Here is a 24,138-nt window from a genome sequence, read left to right as displayed (position 1 = left end):
AATGGCAGGTGGTGACTAGTGGGGTGCCACAGGGCTCGGGATTGGGACCACAGCTGTTTACAATTTACGTCAACAATTTAGATGAAGGCATTGAGAATAACATCAGCAAATTTGCTGATGATACTAAGCTGGGTGGCAGTGTGACACGTGATGAGGATGTTAGGAGAATTCAAGGTGACTTGGATAGGCTGGGTGAGTGGGCAGATACTTGACAGATGACATTTAATGTGAATAAGTCTGAGGTTATCCACTTTGGGAGTAAGAACAGGAAGGCAGATTATTATCTGAATGGTGTAGAGTTAGGTAAGGGAGAAATACAAAGAGATCTAGGAGTCCTTGTTCATCAATCACTGAAGGTGAATGAGCAAGTGCAGCAGGCAGTGAAGAAGGCTAATTGAATGTTGGCCTTTATTACAAAAGGAATTGAGTACAAGAGCAAGGAAATCCTCTTGCATTTGTACAGAGCCCTGGTGAGACCACACCTGGAGTATTGTGTACAGTTTTGGTCTCCAGGGTTAAGGAAGGACATCCTGGCTGTAGAGGAAGTGCAGCGTAGATTCACGAGGTTAATTCCTGGGATGTCTGGACTGTCTTACGCAGAGAGGTTAGAGAGACTGGGCTTGTACATGCTGGAATTAAGGAGATTAAGAGGGGATCTGATTGAAACATATAAGATTATTAAGGGATTGGACGAGATAGAGGCAGGAAATATGTTCCAGGTGCTGGGAGAGTCCAGTACCAGAGGGCATGGTTTGAGAATAAGGGGTAGGTCATTTAGGACAGAGTTAAGGAAAAACTTCTTCTCCCAGAGAGTTGTGGGGGTCTGGAATGCACTGCCTCGGAAGGTAGTGGAGGTCAGTTCTCTGGATGCTTTCAAGAAGGAGCTAGATAGGTATCTTATGGATAGGGGAATCAAGGGATATGGGGACAAGACAGGAACCGGATATTGATAGTAGATGATCAGCCATGGTCTCAAAATGGCGGTGCAGGCTCGAAGGACCAAATGGTCTACTTCTGTACCTATTGTCTATAAACTACTCATTTGTACTTGCTGGAGTTTAGAAGGATGAGTGGGAGGGTGGGATCTCATTGAAACCTTTTAAACATTAAAAGGCCTACATAGAACGGATGTTTTCTATAGTGGGTGAGTCTAGGACCAGAGAGCACAGATTCAGAATTGGGTGACATCAATTTAGAACAGAGATGAGGAGGAATTTCTTTAACCAAAGAGTAGTGAATCTGTGGAATTTCTTGCCACAGATGGTTTTGGAGGCCTAGTCATTAAGGTGGAGGTTGATAGGTTCTTGATTTATCAGAATGTCAAAGGTTATGGATGTAGGTAGGAGAATGGGACACAGAGAGATGATAAATCAGCTATGATGGAATGGCTCAATGAAGTCTCAATGGGCTGATTGGCCTAATTTTGTTTCTATCTTAAAACATTAGTTCAGATACAGCAAATTTCTGGTCAATAAAGATATGATGATGCTCAAGAGCATATAATAAAGTTTCATGAGGATTTGGCCTGAATTAGAGGGCTTGAGTTGAAAAAGGAGATTAAGTAGGCTGTGTCCATTTTGACTGGAGGAAGAAAGCTAAGTGACATGATAAATCTTTATAAAATTATGAGAGGCATGAATTGTGTAGATAGCCAAAGCCTTTTCCCATGGTAAAGGGTGTCTAAAACAAGTGGGTATATCGTAAGGTGAAAGGAAGGAAGATTAAAGGGGATCTGAAGGGTAAATTATTTCAAACAAATGGCAGTTATTAATATAGGTTCAACAGGTACACATATCAGGAACGTGCTTCAGAGGAGGTGATGAACGCAGGAATAGTAGCGACATTTAAGACGCACCTGGATAGGTACTTGAATGTGTAGGGCCTAGATTGAAGAGATATAAAATTAATGCAGGCAAGTGGGATTAATATAGATGGGCATGATGGTTGGTGTAGTTGCAGTACGATGAAAAGCCTGTTTATCGGCTGTAACATTCTATGACTCAATTCGAGTACATTCACCACAATATAATTAATAATATCAGTGTACTAAAGTCTCTGGATATCTACTCGATCTATGTCTTTTATCGTCTTGTAAATCTCATTGAGAGTTTAGTAAAATGACATAGATTGAGTGGATAGCAGAGACATTTTCCCAGGGCAGAAGTGGATAATACAAGGTGGCATACTTTTAAGGTAATGGGGAAAAGTACAGGGGGAATGTCATAGCTAAGGGTTTTTTTTTACAGAAAGAATGGTAAGTGTATGGAACATCCTTAAGGACATTTAAGAGACTCTTAGATAGGCATATGAATGACAGAAAATGGAGGGCTATGAGAAGGGCCAGGCTAGATTGATCTCAAAATGGGTTAAATGGTTGGCACGGAATCGTGGGCCAAAAGGCCTATAGTGTGCTATGTTCTATGACAAATAAAACCATCAATAAGTGTTAGTCTGGTAATGATGCCCACGTTCCAAAAATTGTTCTAAAAAACTTGAAGTGATATAATGTGACATGAAACAGCCCTGACAAAACTGAAAGCAATGGAAAGCTTAGATAATAATGTCTGGTGAACCATAGCCAGTGGGTTTAATGTTGAACCTGGAGGGATAATGTATCTTTACACAAAAATGTAGGAGAAATAATCTTGATATTAAAAATGATAAAATTTGGTCATTCAAAGAGAAGGTCATGCTTTTTAAATCTTACTGAATTCTTTAAAGAGGCAACCAGAAAGTAGACACAAATGAAGTAAAATACATAATACATTCAGATATTCTAAAGCTCTTCAATAATTTCTTTTGCAAGGCATTTGTGACCTGTGTCAAAGCCTGTGGGCTAAGCAACAGAGAGCAGAAAGATAGCTACAGAGCAGAAAATGTAAGAGATGTTTTGCTTCCTGCACTGTAGCTAGTAAAAATTTCCATTTGGAAAAAGGTGAGAAAGTTTATCTTGCAAATATCAGTACCATCAGTACAATTAAAATATACAGAATGATTTGGACTAGTGGATCAGATGTTAAATACAGAATTTATTAAGGCCAGACTGACATATTCTCAGAAAAAATATAAGCTGTTAATCAATTTGCAACCTAGATGTATAACTGAAAGTAAATTTCAATGGAGACGCTTGTTTGTTCTGTAATTCTGGTAAGAAGAATGAAGAAAAATGTTAATTAAAACTAAATCTGAATGTGGTAGAGGGCCAGACAAACCTGGGCTATAATTCCATTCATCTTTATTGCATAAAACAGGTTAGTAAAACAAAGTAAACACAAGGGTTCATTTCTGGCAGGATAAAATTAGAAAGAGAGGTTCTGTTAAACACATCAAATATTGATTTGAAGGAATGAAGACATGGGTTTATAAATATGTATTTAAAATACTTAACTGAAAATGAACTACTGTACAGTGCAAAAGTCTTGGGCACATATATACCTATGGTATCTAAGACTTTTGCACAGTACTGTAGTTATTTTATGTATTGCACTGAATTGCTGCAAAAAAAAACAAATTTCATGACACAGGTGAGTGATGATAAACCTGATTCTGATATGGGTCTCTATTATAAATGGAGAGGGAGAAGAAAATCAAGGCTGGGAAACAAGGAAGGAAGCGGAAACTTCTGAATCATCGACATACCACATAAAAAGAATCGGTCCCAACACAGAGCTCTGTGGAACTCCACTAGTCACCCGCAGCCAGGCAGAAAAGGCTCCCTTTATTCCCAGTCTTTGCTTCCTGCCACTCAGCCACTGCTTTATCCATGCTAGAATATTTCCTGGAATATCATGAGCTCATGGCTGGTTAAGCCGCCTCACGTGTGGCACTTGGTGTCATCACCTTCTGAAGGGAGCAGAAGCAGAGACTTTCTGTAATGATCAATAAACTAATTGCATGGAATCAAATAACCTTGCCTAGTGTCCTAGAGCTAAGTGTGTCTGCACTCCTCTCCCTCCTCTGGCACTCATTCTCTGTCACCTTTCCCACACCCCTCCTGCAGCATCCTTTGCGACTGCTCAACTTACAAACTCATTCTTCACTCCACATTGACAAATACAGAAGTGGTACAGGTATGGAAGTGGTACCCTAGCTATATATATGTGCCTAAGGCTTTTGCATAGTATTGTATTTCAGAAGTAGTTTTGTGGTTATACATTATGAAAAGCACAAATGAATTCCTGCAAAGAAAGCTTTCACAAGAGCAATGAGACTGGAGAATTGGAAATACCACTCTACTCTTCAAGAAGGGAGAGAGGCAGAAAAAAGAAATCAATAGGCCAGTTAGACTGACTTCAATGTTTGAGAAGATGTTGGAGTCAATTATTCAAGGTGAGGTCTCAGGGTACTTGAAGTCACATGATAAAATAGGACATAGTAGGCATGGTTTCCTCAAAGGAAAATATTGTCTGACAAATCTGTTGAAATTCTTTGAAGAGATAACAAGCAGAATAGACAAAGGAGAATCGGTTAATATTGTATCCTTGGATTTTCAGAGGGCTTTGACAAAGTGCCACACGTGAGGCTGCTTAACCAGCTATGAGCCCATGGTATTACAGGAAAGGATGTAGCATGGATAAAGCAGTGAATGATTGACAGGAGCAAAGAGTGGGAACAAAGGGAGCCTTTTCTGCCTGGCTGCTGATGACTAGTAGTGTTCCACAGGGCTACGTGTTGGGACTGATTCTTTTTACATTATGTGTCAATGATTTGGCTTTGTTGCGAAGTTTTCAGACAGTATGAAGATAGGCAGAGGGGCAGGTAGTTTTGAGGAAGTAGGGAGGCTACTGAAGGACTTAGACAAATTAGGAGAATGGGCAAATAAATGGCAGATGTAATATAGTGTCAGGAAGTGTATGGTCATGCATTTTGGTAGAAGAACGGGTTGACTGTTTTCTAATTGAAGAGAAAATACAAAAGTGTGTTGAAAGGGACTTGGATCCTTGTGCAGGATTTCCTAAAGGTTAATTTGCAGGTTGAGTTCGTGATGAGGAAGGCAAATGCAATGTTAGTTTTCATTTCAAGAGGACTAGAATATTAAAGCAAGGATGTAATTTTGAAACTTTATAAAGCATTGGTGAGCCCTCACTTGTAGTATGTGCTGAAACTGGAGAGAGTTCAAAGGTGGCTTATGGAAATGATTCCAGAATTGAATGGCTTGTCGTATGAAGGGTGTTTTATGGTTCTCGGCTTGTATTCACTTGAATAGTGAAAGGCCTTGATAGAGTGGATGTGGAGAGCATGCTTTCTGTGGTGGGAGAGTCTAAGACCAGAGGATACAGCCACAGAATAAAGGGTCATCCTTTTAGAATGGAGATGAGGAAGAATATCTTTAGCCACGGAGTGGTGGATCTGTGGAATTCTTTGTCACAGGCAGCTGTGGAGGACAAATTTTTATGTATATTTAAAGTGGATGTTGACAGATTCTTGATTGGTCAGGACTTGGAAGGGATATGGGGAGAAGGCAAGGGACTGGGGCTGAGAGGAAAATTGGATCACCCATGATGAAATGGCAGAGCAGACTCGATGGACCAAATGGCCTGTTTCTGCTCCTATATCTATGGTCTTATGGAAATAACTAACCAGATAATCTGCTTTAATATTTATGATATTTAATTAAATCTTCATCCATTCTTTAATACGTCATCCAAATGATGACATCTTTGACAGAGTATTACTCATTTAAATTCCTAGGTGAGGCTTGATTCTTCAAGTTTGTGACCTTTAAGTGGGGGTCTTGCCAAATGAATCTCAGAATTGCCCATAAACTGCTGGACACAATCTTTGTAATATACACAAAATGCTGGAGCAACTTAGCAGGCTCGGCAGCATTTATGGAAAAGAGTATTAATCGACACTGCAGGCCAGGCAACATTTATGGAGAAGAGTAAGCAGTTGACGTTTCGGGCTGAGACCCTTCATCAGGACTGATAGCCTCTTTTTGATAAATGCTGCCTGGCCCACTGAGTTCCTCATCTTTTTATATGTATTACAACTTGCAGCATCTGCAGATTTTCTCTTGTTTGGGGCACAATCCTTAACTCATTTTTACTAGAAGAATAAAGATTCTGAGTCCTATTGCAGGGATATGACACAAAATGTTGAAAACCCTTTTCTCCCCACCAATGCCACTCAGCCTGTTGGGATCATCCAACGGATTGTTATACTGCTCCATATTCCACCTCTGCATTCACTACTAAATAAATGTCATTAAGACGAGGACTTTGATAGAGGAGATGTTATTAATAGTGATCTGCACAGTAATAAGAGGTAGTCCAAATATTGCAAAAGGAAATACAAGATAATCTTTTTGAAGAATGGGAAATCGATCCCACAAGGAGGCATTGCCAAGAATAGCATCACTGAATTTATCAGGAAGGTAGGTATGCATAGGTAAAAGAAGGAATGCACAGGGATTCATGTAGAGTAGAGATGGAGACACAAAGGAACTAGTTTGAAAACCTGCTCATGTACTTCAGACTTGATGAATTCTATCTAAAATTGCATCACCAAACCTTGGAGAATTTTATGCGAGAACAACTAAAGATAGTCTGTAATGTTTTTAGAAATGAACATCTCCCAGCTTAAATAATATATGGTTTAAGCGCTGGATCAGGCACCATGAAGTGACTAAAGTGGTTCTGGGATTTAAAACAATGTATTTTTTCTCTCATTTGACTTTATTATTAAGACCCATACCTGCACACTGTTCAAACTCAATCAAGTTTGACGTTAAAAAGTAGTATTGAGCAAAAGTTTATCCTCCATGCGGTTCCTCTATCAGTATGATTTGAAGTAAATTTAATCTGATAGGAGCACAAAAATCACCCTTTAGAGAACATGCCCTTGAAATAACATTGGTTATTCATTGAGCAAGAAAGTAAAAGTTCATAACTATTATTTCCATTGTGAACAAACATCACAGAGAAGCTTATAAGTTACCTTGAACAAACTATTTGTTTTGGAAAATTTTAATGTTATTTTTAAGGAATCATTTGTTACCATAATGCAATGCATGAAATAGCTTTGGTTCTAATATCCTTGGGCTTCATATCATCAATGTTCTCCTAAGAATTTATCTATCTGATGTTAACTTGTACAAAGTCTTTCCACAGCTAAAGCTCGTGAAAAATGCTGTCTGGCTTATTAATACAAGGAGGTAGTAAGACAAAATGAGAATTAACATTCTACAGCATTTTACAGGGAGCCTTTCTTTATGACAGACTAACTGTTCTTAAGCAGTAGGTATTGAAGCAAACATCAATAGATATTAATACATTGGATAATGAAGTATTTCACAAATAAAATATCTGTACAATTGTGTATAAGTAATCCTGAGGTATAAATATCATGTATTTCCCCCCATTTAGGAGTCCAGGGCATAGCGTTTTAGCATGTACACATAACAAGTTAATGATGGTAATATCAAATAAGTGAAGTGTATAGAGTCAAAATGGAAAGTGATTCTCTAAGAGAATATAGACCATTTTTGGAATTAGAATCATTAATGTATCAATTGCACTGCTACCTATCTTGATGCTAATATATCTCAATGGAAGACTAATTGTTGAAGTCATGCTGTGTAATGTTACAAACAATTGTGATAATGTGTTCTAATGGAATTCCTCTGCATACTATTTAATTGGTTTAATATAAATTGGTTAACAATTTCAAGAAAATCATTACAGAGGATTGTCCAATGCACACTAAGCATGATCACTAATGGTATCTAATTAATGACATTTGTTTATCAGTGTCATCTTAATGTCAGGAAGTGCATCAACAGACAAGATTGTGTTTGCATCTCTGTAGAAGCATTGGTTCTAGAAATCGAGCTGGAACTGCCAATTTAAAGAAAAGAACACAAACTCATTTAAAAGATTCCCTCATCAAAATGATAATTGACACATATTTGGACTTAATCAACTTTTGAAACATTTGTTTGATATGGAGTATATTTTATCCTTCAGAGGGATGGTGCAAAAGTTGGATACATTGTTTTCCCTTCAGAAGAAATTCAAATCAAACATTTGAACCTTCCCCGTTTGGTGTGAAAATATTTATAGCAGTGCAGTTCACTGTATCAATGAGGCACTTGTGTATTTCTCCACACATTATTAGACAGTCAGCAATTTAGTCTCATGACATCCTGTCACACATAGGCAAGGAATCTCTTCCTAATCACCAAACATAGTCCTCCATCAGCTACCAGATGACTGTCATCCATGTTGGACAGCAGTTGGGAAGAACAGTAACAGAAGCAATGACACAGGATACAGGGACTTCAATGTCCATCACCAAGAATGGCTTGGAAGCACCACCAGTGATTGAACTGTCAAATGTTGAAGGACATAATTGCAGGTTAGCAGCAGATGGCAATGAAACCAACATGAGATATTTTACCTTGTCCACAAAAGTAATCTCTTTGTTGCAGGTACATATATCCATGATGTAATTGGTAAAGATTGCAATTCTACAGAACTTATAGAGACGAAGTCCCAACATCATACCAAGGATAACCATCATTGTGTTATCTAACACTCCGATTGTACTGAGCGGATTAGATTTAAATCAGAACTGGCATCTCAACACAAGGGTCAATGAACTATGATGGGTCATAACCAGCAACAAAAATGCACAGCATCACATTTAATAACATATGGCACAACATATTTCTCACTGTGACATTGCAGGTTGGGTATTCCATAGGAAGTGATGTAACCCTGACACAAGGTACACAGGTCAGAAGAATGAAGGAATGCTCTCCGCATATCTGGTTGAGTACAGCTGCAACAAACTGTAAGCAGCATATTAATGACTCATGTCTTTCTGGGGTTTATTCACTTTAAGGAACCTTCGAGTTTTCCCCTTGACTTGAATTAGAGGATAGCAATCTCACAGTTTAACCTGCAGCTGAGGTCTCTGTGACCAGCAAGTTAATCATGACTGTTGCATCTGTCTTTACTGAAAGTAATCAAAACAGTTTCTGGACTTCAGTACTGCTATAATCACTTAAATATTGCAACATTAGATTTTACTGCCTTTTTCCTGAAGGCTAGCAGTAAACGGCAACACAGCAGAGCCAGGTGCCTTTGCACAAAAATGGAGCACTGAAATCTTTGCTAGCCTTCCTCAGATCAATTTCTAAAAACGGATCAGCTACTGAGATAATTATAAGTCAATGTAGAAAAGGGTGCATGTATTGCAGTCTTTTCATTTAATATGTCCACTGAAGACTCAGCTTACTAATCTCCTTCGTATCTAAAACATTGCATCTGCCCACTCAATGGCTGCTGCTGCTTGAAGAGCTGCCTATGTTCTTTTTGCATAAGCATTAATTTGCAATACAGGTTAAGATACCTACCCCCAAAAATAAATTAGCCCCAATTTATAAGAGATTCTACCACTTCTACTGAGTTGTCATGACATTACGACCTTTCTATTCAATTACAGCTTAGTCTCTCTTGCATAGTCTCTTGACATTTCCTTCAGCTTTGAGCTTCTCTCCTGTTACCTGAAATATTAAATCGCTTGCTATGGAGAGTAAATTACTCTCACCATAAGTCATTTTTGAGATCCTCAGTTGGTCTGCTCGACCATGGAGGATGCTTCCTAGCTGCCTATGTGATACGCAAGCCTGGGTAGTACGATATGCAGAGCAAGCTGTTGCCAATGTAGCAGGCTCCCCCTCTCCACACAGCCGATGAATCCAGACGAATGTCAGTTAGACACCAATGCAGATTGGCAATAGTGTCATTGCAGGAGTTGCCAGTCCACAATGTAGGAATGCCTTAGGGACTCCAGCTCTGGAATTTTCCTCAGGGTTTACTTCCAAAGGCTCCTCGTGAATGGTTATAGCCACAAGGCAGCAAAGGTTTGAGATCAGACTGTTCCTTCTCCTAGATGAGCTACCAAGCATGGCTGACAAGCCCCAATCTGCCTGAAGTGACTTGTTCTAAGGTGCAGTAACCTGCTTTTTCCCCTTCTCTTGTAGGTAGAAACAGTTCTTTCAGGCTTAATAGCTAAGCCACACATGAAGGCCGGGAGCAGCTGTACTTGGTTGCCAGAGGCTATCTGAGGTGCACAGTACTGGGAGCATTTAGTAGGTAGTAGGAGATTATTCTCACTACCACTCCTCGGGTAATAATAACCTGAAGGAACCAAATGTTTTTAATATCCATCTAAATTCAAGACACTCTTTCCTTTCATTGTCCATTTATCATATATTACTGCTTTCATCAAGATAAACTCCCCAATCCCTGCCACAGTTATCTCTTTGACCTCTTTAATTCTCATCACCTCAAGTCATATAAGCGTATCTTTGATCACACCATTGTATTACCTTCTACCAACATACATGACACCCAATGATCCATCCTCTAACTTCCATATGTTTGTATGTCTAAAATTTGTGGCCAAGCATGTACCATAAAATGCAGCTAGATAAGTAATTTTTAATAATACAGTTCCTGAGAATTCCTTCAAATTGCTATTCAACTTAAAGATTTGATTGAATACAAGTAGCTGCTATAGTTATATTAGCATGTTTCATTAATATATTTTGAAGTATTGGTAAATATACTCAGGCATGTGCAACAAAAATGTTAAGACAAAATATAGGGGCAATTTTCTGCTTAGTGATCATCGAGCACATTGAGAATTTAGATCAAGAAATTGCCTGTAAGTCTTTATCCACTAAAGCAAAATATCCTCTCATATATTTGTTTCCACTTTGGCAAATTGAATTTGGCTGTTTTTATTGAAAATGCTGGCCTTCTTGACCACTCATAGGAATAAGATTGTTGACATGTGAAAGGCTCAAATGCCCTGATTTATCTAGGAAGTTCTTAAGAGATAAGCTACATAAGGCAGATATCAAAATGCACATATGTATATTACAGGGTGAATCCTCCTTAAAGAAAGAGAAAAAAGAGCAAAATCAGATGTCCATTTGTACTCACCACTTCTTCATGTTTGCAGTTTTTGACATTTATTCCATTTATCTAATGTTGCAAGGAAAGCATGAGAAAAAAGGAAAAAGAATCATTTGTTAACAAAACTGAAGACACTAGAAGTGTCTGAGGTTGGTACTAATTACTTAGTTAAATCAACAATGATAGCAAACTTACCTGAAGGATAGCATCTCCGATAAACAGCAAACCTGACAGATCAGCTTGGTAAATAACACAGGAGAAAAAAGGATAAAACATCAAGTATTGACATATTGTATTAAAGCAGTGGGAACAAAATCCAAATTTATCATACCTCTTTGCTCTTTTGAGATTTTTGATATTATGACTGGAATATTGTGCTCTGCTCCACCCTGGAGATATAAAATAGCAAGAGAGAATGATGTATTCTTGGGACAGTGCTAAGATCAGCTGTCATAAATAACAGATTATAACATATGGGTGATTGCTTAGAATCACTAAAATCTATCTGAAATAAAAGCAGTGAATGGAATGATTTATCATGGGGGTTATTCAGTGTTTTTTAAAAAAATCCTTCTTGAGATATGGATGAAGCAGGAAAGGCCAATATTTAGTGCCTATCCCTAAACACTTGAGTATTACTCTTGAGTTATTGTCATCACTGGACTGAAAGTTAGCAAATTGGTTTTTTTAGGTTATCAGTTGCAAAATTTTGATCGAAAAGAATGTTTCAAGGATTCTATTTGCATTTTTGTTTGTGTGCAGGTGGAGCACATAAAGTTAGGTGCCAATTGCTACCCAATTTTCCCCTTATATTTGCTTGTGGTGGGATTCCAAGCAAATGTGCAGGTGTTATTTAAAAATATGATTATAGAATTATTTGTTACATCTCATATACAAACAGCAAAACTGGGTATTCTGTGAATATGTCTGCCATCCATTCAAATCAAGGACTAATTAGTATCCGTGATTTGCTGCCCCAGTGAGTACCAAGGAATAGCATAGTGGGAGCCTCAGACATGAGTTTAGCACCTGCTTGTTTTTGTTCTGTGTAGATGTTTTTCTGACACTTTCTAAACATCTTCCAGGCTGAATTTGTTAGAGGAACATGGGCAGAGTTATCAAGAAGATTGCTCTGACCAGCTAAGTAAAGTTCTGCATCCTGCCAGCATCACTAAATCCCCAAAAACAATGGAACTGATGGAATACGAGAGGTGTTTTTCATCCCAAAAAAAAGTATTTGCAGACTCCAAATATTTCAATATGAATCTATGAACCTGACTAATTGGAACAATGGATGATACTTCTGAGACATTTCAGTTAAAACTCATTGTACTTTTTGTGGCACTGCATGGAAGATGTAAACATGACCCAATTACACCCTGCATTGGTCTAGATAAACATCCACCTTCCCATGGCAATGGCAATCTTTCCTTCTAGGTCAAAATCAGACAGGTGTTCTGGCAGTTGTATTTATTCAGCCTTCACATGCGGAGACAGTCAGCTGTAATCTGAAACATGTCTGCACCTTCTTTCAGTGATAGCCAATTGGGATGGTGCATAGGTAATTCTTCTCTGAGTAGTGGAAGCAAAACTATCTCCATTTCTCTGTCCGTAAGAAAAGTGGCTTTCTATTATATTAGAATGACTTGCCTAGATTCATGCCTGCATAAGAATTCCTTTTACATTTCGTTTGCTTCTTCATCTTTACAGCTGGTATGGAGTCTCAAACATGTTTACAATTATTTATAGCTCCAGCGCCCACCCTTGTCTTCTGCTCTAGTTTATACCAAAGTTCCCTCAGTGTTCCCTATGAAAAATTCCTTAAATTATGTAACAGGATACTGTGCACTACTTGCATCTTATTTTTCAGTCAGTCAGGTTTAGTATCAGTTCTGAAACATTTGGAACTAACTGAGGACTGTATGTATTAAATAGTTTGACCTCTATGTGATAAAGAGCAGTGTGTATATTAGCACAACTGGAACTTTCACTGCAAATGTCAAGCAATGGGCATTAATCTAGGAAGCTGTTCCGGGAGTTCAAAATAAATGTGCATTTGCACCATGTAGGTCAGTGCTATAGAAACCTTTCTAAATGGAAAGTCATTATGTAGGAATAACTGTCAGAGCCCTTTATGCTTCATTGCCAGCTCTTATGGTATTATCTGTTGAAGTTTAAGTGGGTAATTTGGTGGCTTGCCAGAGTGAGCTGCATATTTTGCCTGCCTCAAATTTGATAATTATTCAAAAACATCGTTATGTGAAAGAAAAGTGGCACTTGAGAGTCCATAACCACTATACAACCACCATAGTACTACAATGTGACTAAAAGCATGAATATTAATAGAAGTGCACAAAGCTGATGTAACAGAAAATATATAGAATAAACTGGAAAATGCCGGGGATAAAGGAAAACATTATGATGTGCAACAAACTCAAATTAGGTTCACGTGGTGCAGGCAAGACATAAACCTGAAGATCTCTATCAATCAGCGCAATCTTTGGGATAGCACAGGGCAGAGTAGCATAGCAGTTGGCATAAAGCTACTACAATGCCTGCGACACATGTTCTATTCTTCCACTGTCTGTAAGGAGTTTGTACGTTCTCCCCATGACCGTATGGGTTTCCTCCTACAGTCCAAAAACGTACACATTAATAGGTTAATTAATCACACGGGTATAATTAAGTGCTGTGGGTTTATAGGGCCAGATGGCCTGTTACTGTGCTGAATTTCAAAATAAATAAATAAATACAGCTCTCTGCTAGTCTCAATGCTAAATTCATCAATGCCTGTGCAAGCAGTATATTTCTGGAGATGGCTGGAGTGAGTCTGCACTATCTGAAACCTACAAGAGTACCATCAGATATTTTGGGTTTAAGAGTTGGCAGGAGTAAGTGCAGCAGCAAATGTCATTTAATTGACAAGATAGCATGGAAGCAGATGGACTCCAAGCTTTTCTGTTGCTGCTTTGGAGTTGTTCAAGGAGGTGCAAAAGAAAACTATCCTCTGGTGAAAGGACAAGAGTGTATCCTTCACTGCCAAGAAAGCAGGAGGAAATTAATGCATGAACTTAAACTCCAAAGAACTGAATGGAATTCTACAGAAAATCCTATAACTTCAAATTGGTGGTCAATTTTGATTTACACCTATCGGATTTCTACCTTCAAATAATACCAGTAAAAAGGATCATAATATGATAGAATTCACCCAGCAGGTTGAGAAGGAGAAGATAAAGTCAGATGTATCAGTGCTACAGTGGAGTAAAGAGAATTACACTGACATGAAAGAAGAGTCGGCCAAAGTTGATTGGAAGGGGGTAGTAGCAGGAATGACGGCAGAGCTGCTAGTGTTTCTGTGGAAATTCAGAAGGCGAAGGAAAAATGTGTAAGTTGGGAGGAAACTGGAATTTCTCAAGAAAACCAACATGATCACATAGAGGATGTGCAAACTCCACACAGAGGGCACAGGAGACTAGAATTGTATGCAGATTGTTGAAGGTATTAGATAGCTGCTCTAATAGCTGTGCAACTCATTTATGTTTCTGAAAGCCAAGGACCCATCTTATGGAACAATGGATCTAAAAGTGATCAAAGACATAAACATGTCATTGCTTGATTCAATCCTCTACCACAGCCGCTGCATTATTTGGACATTAGCTTAATATCAGAATCTGCACGCATTGAGTCTCTGGGTGCAGTCTGCAGCTAGGGCAATTTCTTGGAATATGATGTAATACACAAAGTTTGCTGCAGGCACTTAACTGACCTACCTTGAGAAGAAGGTAGATGGGAAATTCACAAGTAAATGCTAGGAGCATTTACACACATGCCAGATAGTCAATATAAAATGTTACATAACATGGGAGGAGATCAGGACTATTCACACATGATATTGGGCTGAGTTTGTAGACCACCCGTTTCAGATGGAAGCTGTGACAGTTTCATAGTTGGAGTCTATGTGATAGATTGTCTACTGGTTACATTTCAGACCACGTTACAGCACAGCAAAAGCCACACAACCTGCTGCAGCAGACGCACAAAATGTAATTAGGGCTGATTGCCACAGCAAAACTGCTCAGGCATTGATGTCAATGAGTGGGATGGTCTCCCACAGAACAAAACAGTGGTCATCTCTTTGGATCACCACTGCTCATCCAGCAATTACTCTTCAAAGCTTATAAAATGAATTAAAACGAATCCATTAAAACGAATGGGCTAGAATTTTGGAAGTAGTAACTCTAATCACAAAATCAGAGCCCACATGTTTCAAGTCTTCATTTTGGCAGCCATGTGGATCCTTTTTACTTACATATATGGATTGCATTATTCAATGCAAGTTATTTTGCAGCCAATCCTTATACCATAGTTATCATAACTCTCACATCAATAAATCACATGCAGGTATCTGTTATTTATGATAGCTGATTATCACTTTTAACAGACTGAAAATTACATAATACTGTCAATGTTGTCAGATTTGAAGCAAATATTTTTTGTATTTCCTATAATGCAAAATCTTGCCTTGGTAGCAATATTTAGTTAGTGGCACTGAATTCACTAACTTTTAATGGATGCACGTTCTACTCTGCTTCTTCATAAACAAGAGAAAATCTGCAGATGCTGGAAATCCCAGCAGCATACACAAAATGCTGAAGGAATTCAGCAGGCCAGGCAGCATCTATGGGAAAAAGTAAACAGCCGACATTTCAGGCCAAAACCCTTTGGCAGGCCTAAATCATCGACTGTTATGTCTTGTCGAAGAGTCTCTGCTGAAAACCTCGACTGTTTACTCTTTTCCATAGATGCTGCCTGGCCTGCTGTGTTCCTCCAGCATTTTGTGCATGCACTTCTGCTTCTTGACATATTTAGTCTACATTCAGAAATGCTAGTTTTATGATGTGTTACACATCAATTCTGCCAGTATCACTATTATGAATACACTTCAAGTAGATGTACAAAGTCAACAGAGCTTTTTTGTGCCGTTTCCCTTAATCAGGTCTTTGAAACAGAAACAGGCTGCAGCAGCAGGACAGATCAATACATCTGTGATCAAAAATTGTGATTGTCCCCAACAGTATCACAATTTCTTTTTATTTTAATTTCTTTCAGGTGAGCTAGATTGTTTCTAATTCACTCTTTATTCACACAGATAACTACTGGTTCTGTAAGTTCCTAATCTCTAATAAACAAGAACACGCTTGTTTCATAATGATTATAATAGCCTAAATTAAGAATAATTTTAGTTAGATTTTAAGACCAAAAACTAAATATGTTCAGATATATTACAAAGGAAATTAGATATTTTTTTTGTCTAATTCCTCATTTTATACTGACACATATATTTCTTTTGGTAACTGGAAGTAAATATATTCTGTTACCTTACAATCAATGGACTTAAATTCACCTTAGGCAGAGGTGCAAAAGAGGAGTCTTTTTTTTAGCTTCTGTGCTATTTTCTTTACCAATAAGTGCAAAAGTGGATAGCTGCTATTCCTCTTCCCTGTTGTGTGCTAAAACAGAATTTCTTTTATGAGGAATTACTTATATGTTTACATTTCCAATAAAGATGAATTTTTAATATCTCCTTGCTTCTTATGATTGGTGTATGTGCATCACCACTCTGTTTCCGAGGTTTTTTAATAATATAAAGTAAAACTGCATATGCTCTTAAGGCTTCAAGTGAGGTATAAGATCACTATTTTTTAAGTTATTTGTTCCTGATCCATAAATAGACACTAGGCACTGCAGGATAAAAATGGTGAAAGCCATATGGTTTTATCTGATCTTTACAGAAGATGAAGGCTAATTGAGCCATGTGCGATTCCTCACATCTGTTTCAAGCTGCATTAAACATCACAAGCAGCTACAGCTCTCCGAGGTCTTGAAAGTCTTCTAGATCCTGAACTTGTGCCAAACTATTCACTTTGTTTTGAATTACCAAATGTAACATTTGAATTCAAAGATAATGTTTTAAACATGTAGTACAAGGTACCAGTATCATATACCTGCAAAACTGTTCAACAAGCTCATTCAGACCCACTGAACATGCAGAGAGCTGATTTGTAGATTTTGTCTGGTTTTGGAACAACATGTCAGAGCTACTTTAAGGTCTGAGTCTCCTTGAAGTGAAGCCAATGTGCAGATGATAGAATACTTTGACCATTTTATTCCTGACAAATTTTGGCTGTCTGCTCTGGTGAGCCATTTGGTGGAGTGTGGTGAGGTGGTGGAATAGGTCTATCATACATAATTTATTTAGCCAAAGGTATTCTATGGAATACGTAAACAGAAGCATTTTAGCTGCAGAAAAAAAAAATACAAAATGGCTTGCGGTGATTGATAAAAAGACTAGCACAATCTTTAATTGCATTTCCTTCAGTTTCTCAATATTACTTTGAACTAGCAGAGGAAGTGGTTGCCCATGCAACTATACAAGTTGAAATCTGTTCTCTATATTAGAACCATGATTTTCATCATTGAAGCAATTAAGAGCAAAGCAAACATAGGTACCATACACACAAACAAATCCAGCTTTTCAGGGAAGAAACCTCATCCCCAAAGACTCATGTTTTCAGGGTCTATCAAGCCATATATCCGATCATTTCCATGTAATATTTGTTGGTAAAACTCAGCTAGATCATTGAATAATGAACAGAGATATGCAAAAGTTGTCTTTATGTGAATAGAAACAATTTCTTTTTGGTGAAAGTGATTTGAAATTTTTGTCAATAAAAATATGAGAAGGTTTACATTAGATTCCAATTAAAATTGTTTCTGAAATATTTAAGTACAATTTTTAGAAGGTACCTTTATACTTAGACCAAATCCACCAATCGTCTGTCTTCTAATTGTAACGGTTCTTTCCTGTAGAAGGATAACAGATAATATCTGTAATTAAATAAATCAATGTAATTCTGAAACTATTCTCACATAATACAAAAACTCAGGTTTAGCAGGCAATTTGTATATATTTTTTCAAATAACTTACAAGAAGCTTTTCAGGTATTCTATGGTCCATAGTGGCAGTGGTGTCTTCACTTACTCTCATTAAGATTCTTAGTCAATGAGGGATGTCCCACCCATTGATGTGGACATGCTTTTAATTATTGGGGGGAATTCACTCTATGACAAAGGTAGTAGAAATAAATGTGCAGACTATTTTCTAAACGGGGAGAAAATACAAAAATCTGAGATGCAGGGGGACTTGGGAGTCCTTGTGGAGAACACCCCAAAGGTAGAGCTGGTGCTGAGGAAAGCAAAAGCAATGTTAGCATTCATTTCAAGAGGTCTCAAATACAAGAGCGGGTCTGTGATGCTGAGGCTTTATAAGGCCCTGGTGAGCCCTCACTGTGAGTATTATGAACAGTTTTGGGCTTCTAATCTAAGAAAAGAATTATTGACATTGGAGAGGGTTGAAAGGACGTTCACAAGGATGATTCCAAGAATGAAAGGGTTATCATATGAGGAACGTTTGATGGCTCTGGGTCTACACGTGCTGTAATTTAAAATATGAGGGGATGTCTCATTGAAATCTTCTGAATGTTGAAAGACCTAGACAGATTAGATGTGGAAAGGATGTTTCTCATGGTGGGGGAGTTTAGGTCAAGAGGGCACAGCCTTAGGATAGAAGGGTGTCCATTTAAGACAGAAATGTGGAGAAATTTTTTTAGCCAGAGGGTAGTGAATATGTGGAATTGTTACCGCAGGCAGCTGCGGAGGCCAGGTTGTTGGGTGTATTTAAAGCAGAGATTGATAAGTCCTTGATTGAAAGTAGCATCAAAGTTTACAGGGAAAAGCCCGGGAACTGGGGCTGAGGAGGGGAAAGAAGGATCAGCCATGATTGAATGGTGGAGCAGACTCGATGGGCTAAATGTCCTAATTCTGCTCCTATGTCTTACAGTCTAATTTGCACAGTATTTGCAAAGACGCAGGCACATCAATATTCAGAACTCAGAATATTAGACAGCCATCTATTCATAAAATGTCTTTGTGTTACAAGGAGAATATTAGTTCTAGTTCAAAGCTCATTTGTATTACTATCTCATTTTGGCCAATGTGCCAGCTGTTCTAACATGTTTTGTATCTGGTTGGCTGGATAAAACATCTATTACGTGTTAATTAGTAATGCATCTCCATTCCATTTTCCCTTTTTATTTCATGTGCTTCATCAGTGATTCTATTGATTTTACTAATGAGGTTCACCTTGACCATAATTATAAGACTAGCGAATGAATATCTGTTTGGGCTGACAATTGTCACAACGTGCCTTGAGGATGGTGACAGGAGTATTATTGATAAGGTGAAGCAAAGATTCTTAACCCTCAGTTCTTTGCAAGTGGTGGCTATTCAGACTGACTGCACAGGTTAGTGCTTTGCTACCTTCACGAACGGCCCGGACGATACATGGCCTCAGGGCTGGGAGGTTGGAAGTCAGGGAGCGGCCACGTGGGCAACCTGGTTCCTCACTGATTTTGCTGACTGAAGCATTGTGGGAGATGGCAACGTCAAGACTGGAACACCGAAAAGCAGGAGCTGTGTTTGGTTAATCGCTGGCTGCCGTGGGAGGAAGGAACCTGTACTCAATCTCTCTGTCAACCCTCAAGATGGGGAGCTTGGAGAAGCAGCATGGAAGATTGTAACCTCGGGACAGCGAGCTGCTGGTCTCCACCAATGTTGTTACAGGAAGTACCTCTCTCTCCCCCTTGCTGGAGGGACAGCTCCTCTATGACATTCCCAAGTGCTGGATTGTGAACTGTAGTTTGATGGACTCTAGGTCAATGGATGCTTTGGGGCTTCTGCTGCTGTGATGTGTGACGTGCAACAAAATAATCAGCATCCCCAAAAGTTCAAAGTAAATTTATTATCAAAGTACGTATATTTCAGCATATACGATCCTGAGATTCATTTTCTTGTGGGCTTTCACAGTAAGTATCAGGAAGCGAGGCTCTCTTGCCGCCTATGTTGCTTGATTTTCTAAGAGGTGGTAGCATCCAAGCCCTGTCACAGTTGTCAAACGTCCTTTGTTAATTCAAGTTTAGTTTAGAAATGCCAGAGATCATACATGGACCCCTTGCAACTTTCTCGCTCACCTTCTTGAATGCCACTAATCTGGTCCTCAGCAGATTGTGGATCTCATGATTTTGCAGAGACATAGTTGTTTATAACTGTTTCGCTAAAATCCGTGACACTAATGATGTAATCATTCAGATCCACAGAAGTGTGCTTTCTTGAACATGGGCCAGTGCAGTGACTTGAAGCAATACTATAGCCTCTTCTCGGCTTCCCATGACCAACTGTTTGTTATCATGATCTCTGGTGCTTTGCTCTTTAGCCTCTGCCTGCATGCAGGTATGAGATGGACAGCCAAGTGATGAGCTGTACCAAAATGCAATCTCGGCATGGAACAGTAGGCAGTCCTTATTTTAGTATAACAGTGGTTTAGTGTTCAATAATTATAAAGAATAAAGAACTATACAAAAAATAAAGGATTTTAAGTATCTTTAAAAAGCAAAAAAGTTAGTGGTTAAAAGATGTATATGAATTACATATGCATAATTAAATACTAGCATTTATTTGCAATGTAAACAGCAAATGTATACAATGCAGTGCAGTGGCAGGATAAATAGAGGAGCTAGAGGGGCTAACTAGAATAATTGATCAGACTACAGCAGAGGAATTGATGATAAGAGTACAAAGGATGTGTTGTCATTGGAGAGATCCAGAGAATGTTCACGAGGATTATTTTGGGAATGAAGGGTTTAACATATGAGAAGCATTTGGCAGCTTTAGGCCTGTACTCACTGGAATTTAGAAGAATGCTGGCGGATTCCATTGAAACCTAACGAATGTTAAAAAGACTAGATAGTGTCATGAATGTACCACAGCTCTGAGGGGCCGAAGGGTGTGGGTTAGCCCCCTCCTTTGTGAAAATCGTAAGATCATTATTGATTTGGGTCAGGAGACCCAGGAAATGAGAGAGAGACGTGCAGGATGTCATGTTTCTCTCCCCCCCCCCCCCACCCCATAGCGGTGTAAAGCTACGGGACTTGGCCATTGTCTCCAGAAGACCAAGTTGTGTATTGAGTACTGTACTATTCATTGAAGCCCCTCAGGGGATGACCAGAGAGGGCTGGTTGAGGGATTGCATCATCCCAACCTGATTAACATCTGAGACCCCGTGAGGAAGTATAAAAGAGGGTCTGGGGAACAACCCCTTCAGACGCACCAGAAGAAATGCTAGCGATTCCGTAATAGCAGGAAGCCATTTGAAGGAAGCCACATGCGTTCGGTTCCCTTGCCTGGGGGCTGGTGGCTGGTACCACGGAAAATGACTTGGAACTAACAATGGGGAACCAACTTCCCCCGACTCAACGGATTGGCCTCATAAAAGACCCGGGCAAGTTTAAAACCGTCTCTCTCTTAAACCCAAAGAGCTGCAGCTTGAAAGGACAGTGACTTTTATCTTTCCATCAGACAATACAATATCCCCTAGACAAACGATAGAGCTATTGCTTAATTGATGATTATTATTATACCCGCGTTTTTAGATTGAGTATGGACGACGTATATTATCTGAATGTCTGTATTAATCTTATCTTTGTGCCCCTTTATAATTAAAGACTTTTAAAAATAGTACCATCAGACTTCAACGGACCTCTCTATCTTTGCTGGAAAGTGATCCAGTTACGGGAATTTCGTAACAATAGGGTGGATGTGGAGAGGATGTTTCCTCTGGTGGGTATATCCAGAACTAGAGGGCACATCCTCACAATTGAGGGGCAACTCTTTAGAAGGGAGTTAAGGAGGAATTTTTTAACCAGAGAGTAATGAATCTGTGGAATACTCTGCCACAGATTGCAGTGGAGGCCAAGTCCATGGGTATATTCAAAGCAGAAATTGATTGTTTTCTGATCAGTCAGGGGATCAAAGGAAATGGTGAGAACACATGTGTATGGGATTGAGTGGGATCTGGGATCAGTCATGATGGCATGATGTACCAGACTTGATGGGCTGAATGGCCTAATTCTGCTCCTGTGTCCTATGGTCTTAGGGTCTAATCAGGATGGAGGATAGCTTTGTGTAGGTGTGAACTGCACAGAATGCAAAATAGCATGTTACATCTGCTGTAGATGACGACTTTGAAATGTTTAACCAAACGAAAAGGCTGGGGTTATATAGAAAGGAGTGCTTGGGTAAGTGGCAGGCCTATCACAAAACCCACACAGAAGGGGAAGGAACATGGAGAACCAATTCAGGATCCACAATGTTCCACAGATTGTAGCTGAGGTCTGCGTACAGTGAGATTTCTGATGCACTGCTAATTCCCAAATGTTTTCCAGATCTTTTGCAAGCAGCTCAAAAAGAACCAAATACACAACAGTTAAGGTCTAAATAGCCTGACCCACAATGTCATGCTTCATTTTTCCGACTTTGAGGCTGGCAATAATCGTTCTATTCTTATTATATGTACTGAGATTCAGTGAAAGGCTTGATATGGACACTATCCAAACAGATCATTCCATACATAAATACATCAAGGTAGCACTAAAGGCAAAACAATAACAGCATGCAAATTGTGATGTTACAATTAAAGAGAACATGTAGTCCAGGTAGACAAGTAAGGTGCAAGGACTATGAGGAGGTAGACTGATAGATAGAGAGTTCATTTGATAAAAACAGGATAGAAGCTCTCCTTAAGCCTGGTGATGCATGTTCTCTAAGTTTTTTTAAATCATCTTCTCAATGAAAGAAGAGAAAGATGAGAGAATGAATGGGGTGAGACGGTATTTAATTATGCTGGCTGCTTTGCTCAAGCAGCAGGAAGAATAGATAGGGTCAAGATTTCTATCATAAAATTTGTTTTTGCATGTACTTGCTGCTTAATACTGCGTTAATCTTTAGAGAACTCTGATGTACATGTTCATTTCTTTCACATCCTTCCGCCAAGATCCTATCTGTTGTGTTCTTGTTCTTGCTGTGTGACCATAATTCGTTCCATGTGCCTCATAATGGCGCCCTGGACTACAGTGAATCAGTGAATCTTTGCACAAGTTTCAACTGAGTCCATCTCAATTCACGAAGCTCCTTCCGTTGACTGCTCATTATGGATAGAAACTCCTCCTGTTGATTTGTGTTGAACTTCTGCTGTTCTGAACTTTGGGTCTGTGGTCTCCCCATCTTCCTTTTTATTTTTCCCTCTTCATCTTCTGAGAGAATTGTGGTGATACTTTGGGCTTACAGTCTTTAACTTAAAGTTGATTAGAGACAGACTTTGAACCAAAGCTTCATGATGTGGAAGCGAGACAGGTGACCTCTTCATCAAGATCACTCTGTTCAGCATTGGCATTTGACTGTCATACTGGTGTAGCTCATACAGATGTCTATGGACAGTGGGGTTCTTGTGCTTCTCTCGCATGACCTCTCTGGATCTGTTTCAAGTTTCTTGAGTTGCTTAATGTAAGCATCTGAGCCCCTCAAAGACATCTACTATTAATGTTACCTGGTCTTCTTTGATCTGTGAAGTCACTACAAACACCTTTCCTCCAGGTTGCGCTTTTCAGACCTAATATTGGCTGCACTTTCTATCTGCAATCAGGAGCTGTACTTTTAGGTGCTACCCCAGAACTATTTTATTCACAGATTTACAGAATGGCTTTGGCTCGACCACATTTTACTCAGGACAGTCTAGCCGGCCAAGAGCGTGTGTATTATTCACCAACATTACTTCTGAGTTCCGGGTTAACTGCCCGTATTGCAAACTGGGAACTGAAACTTCACGTGCATAATAACACAGTGGGGGTTCTTAATGATGGATTCAGCCTTCCTAAGGCATCGCTACTTGAAGATGTCTTGGATACTACAGAGGCTGGTACCCATGATGGTGCTGATAAAATTTGCAAGTTTCTGCAACTTACTGTGATCTTGTGCAGTAGTAACCAGCCCCCATACCAGATAGTGATCCAGCCTGTCAGAATGCTCTCCACAGTACATCTGTAGAAGTTTTCAAGTGTTTTAGGTGACAGACCAAATCTCCTCAATCTCCTAAAGAAATACACACTGTCTTGCTTTCTTTATAACTGCATTAATATGTTACAACCAGGTTCGACCCTCAAAGATATTGACACCTGGAACTTAAAATTGCTCACTCTTTCCACTTCTGATCCCTCTATGAGGACTAATTTGTGTTCCCTCATCTTATCCTTTCTGA

At 39.1% G+C, this 24,138-nt stretch overlaps 1 protein-coding gene across 4 annotated transcripts in view; it reads right to left on the bottom strand.

The window, feature by feature from the left end:
* Positions 1-24,138, bottom strand: part of sntg1 (syntrophin, gamma 1) — a 442,632-nt gene that overhangs the window by 66,927 nt on the left and 351,567 nt on the right. For all 4 annotated transcript variants that reach the window (XM_059980773.1, XM_059980783.1, XM_059980754.1 and 1 more), the window contains 4 exons: positions 17,739-17,795; positions 11,263-11,320; positions 11,127-11,170; positions 10,959-11,000 (listed from right to left, as the gene is read on the bottom strand). In XM_059980773.1, coding sequence (XP_059836756.1) covers positions 10,959-11,000; positions 11,127-11,170; positions 11,263-11,320; positions 17,739-17,795 — 201 coding nt within the window. The remainder of the gene's footprint in view (positions 1-10,958; positions 11,001-11,126; positions 11,171-11,262; positions 11,321-17,738; positions 17,796-24,138) is intronic.

This window comes from Hypanus sabinus, chromosome 1, assembly GCF_030144855.1.
Source record: "Hypanus sabinus isolate sHypSab1 chromosome 1, sHypSab1.hap1, whole genome shotgun sequence".
Taxonomy (NCBI): Eukaryota; Metazoa; Chordata; class Chondrichthyes; order Myliobatiformes; family Dasyatidae; genus Hypanus; species Hypanus sabinus.
The sequence above is the reverse complement of the archived record's forward strand: the minus strand, read 5'-3'. Positions and strand labels throughout refer to the sequence as shown.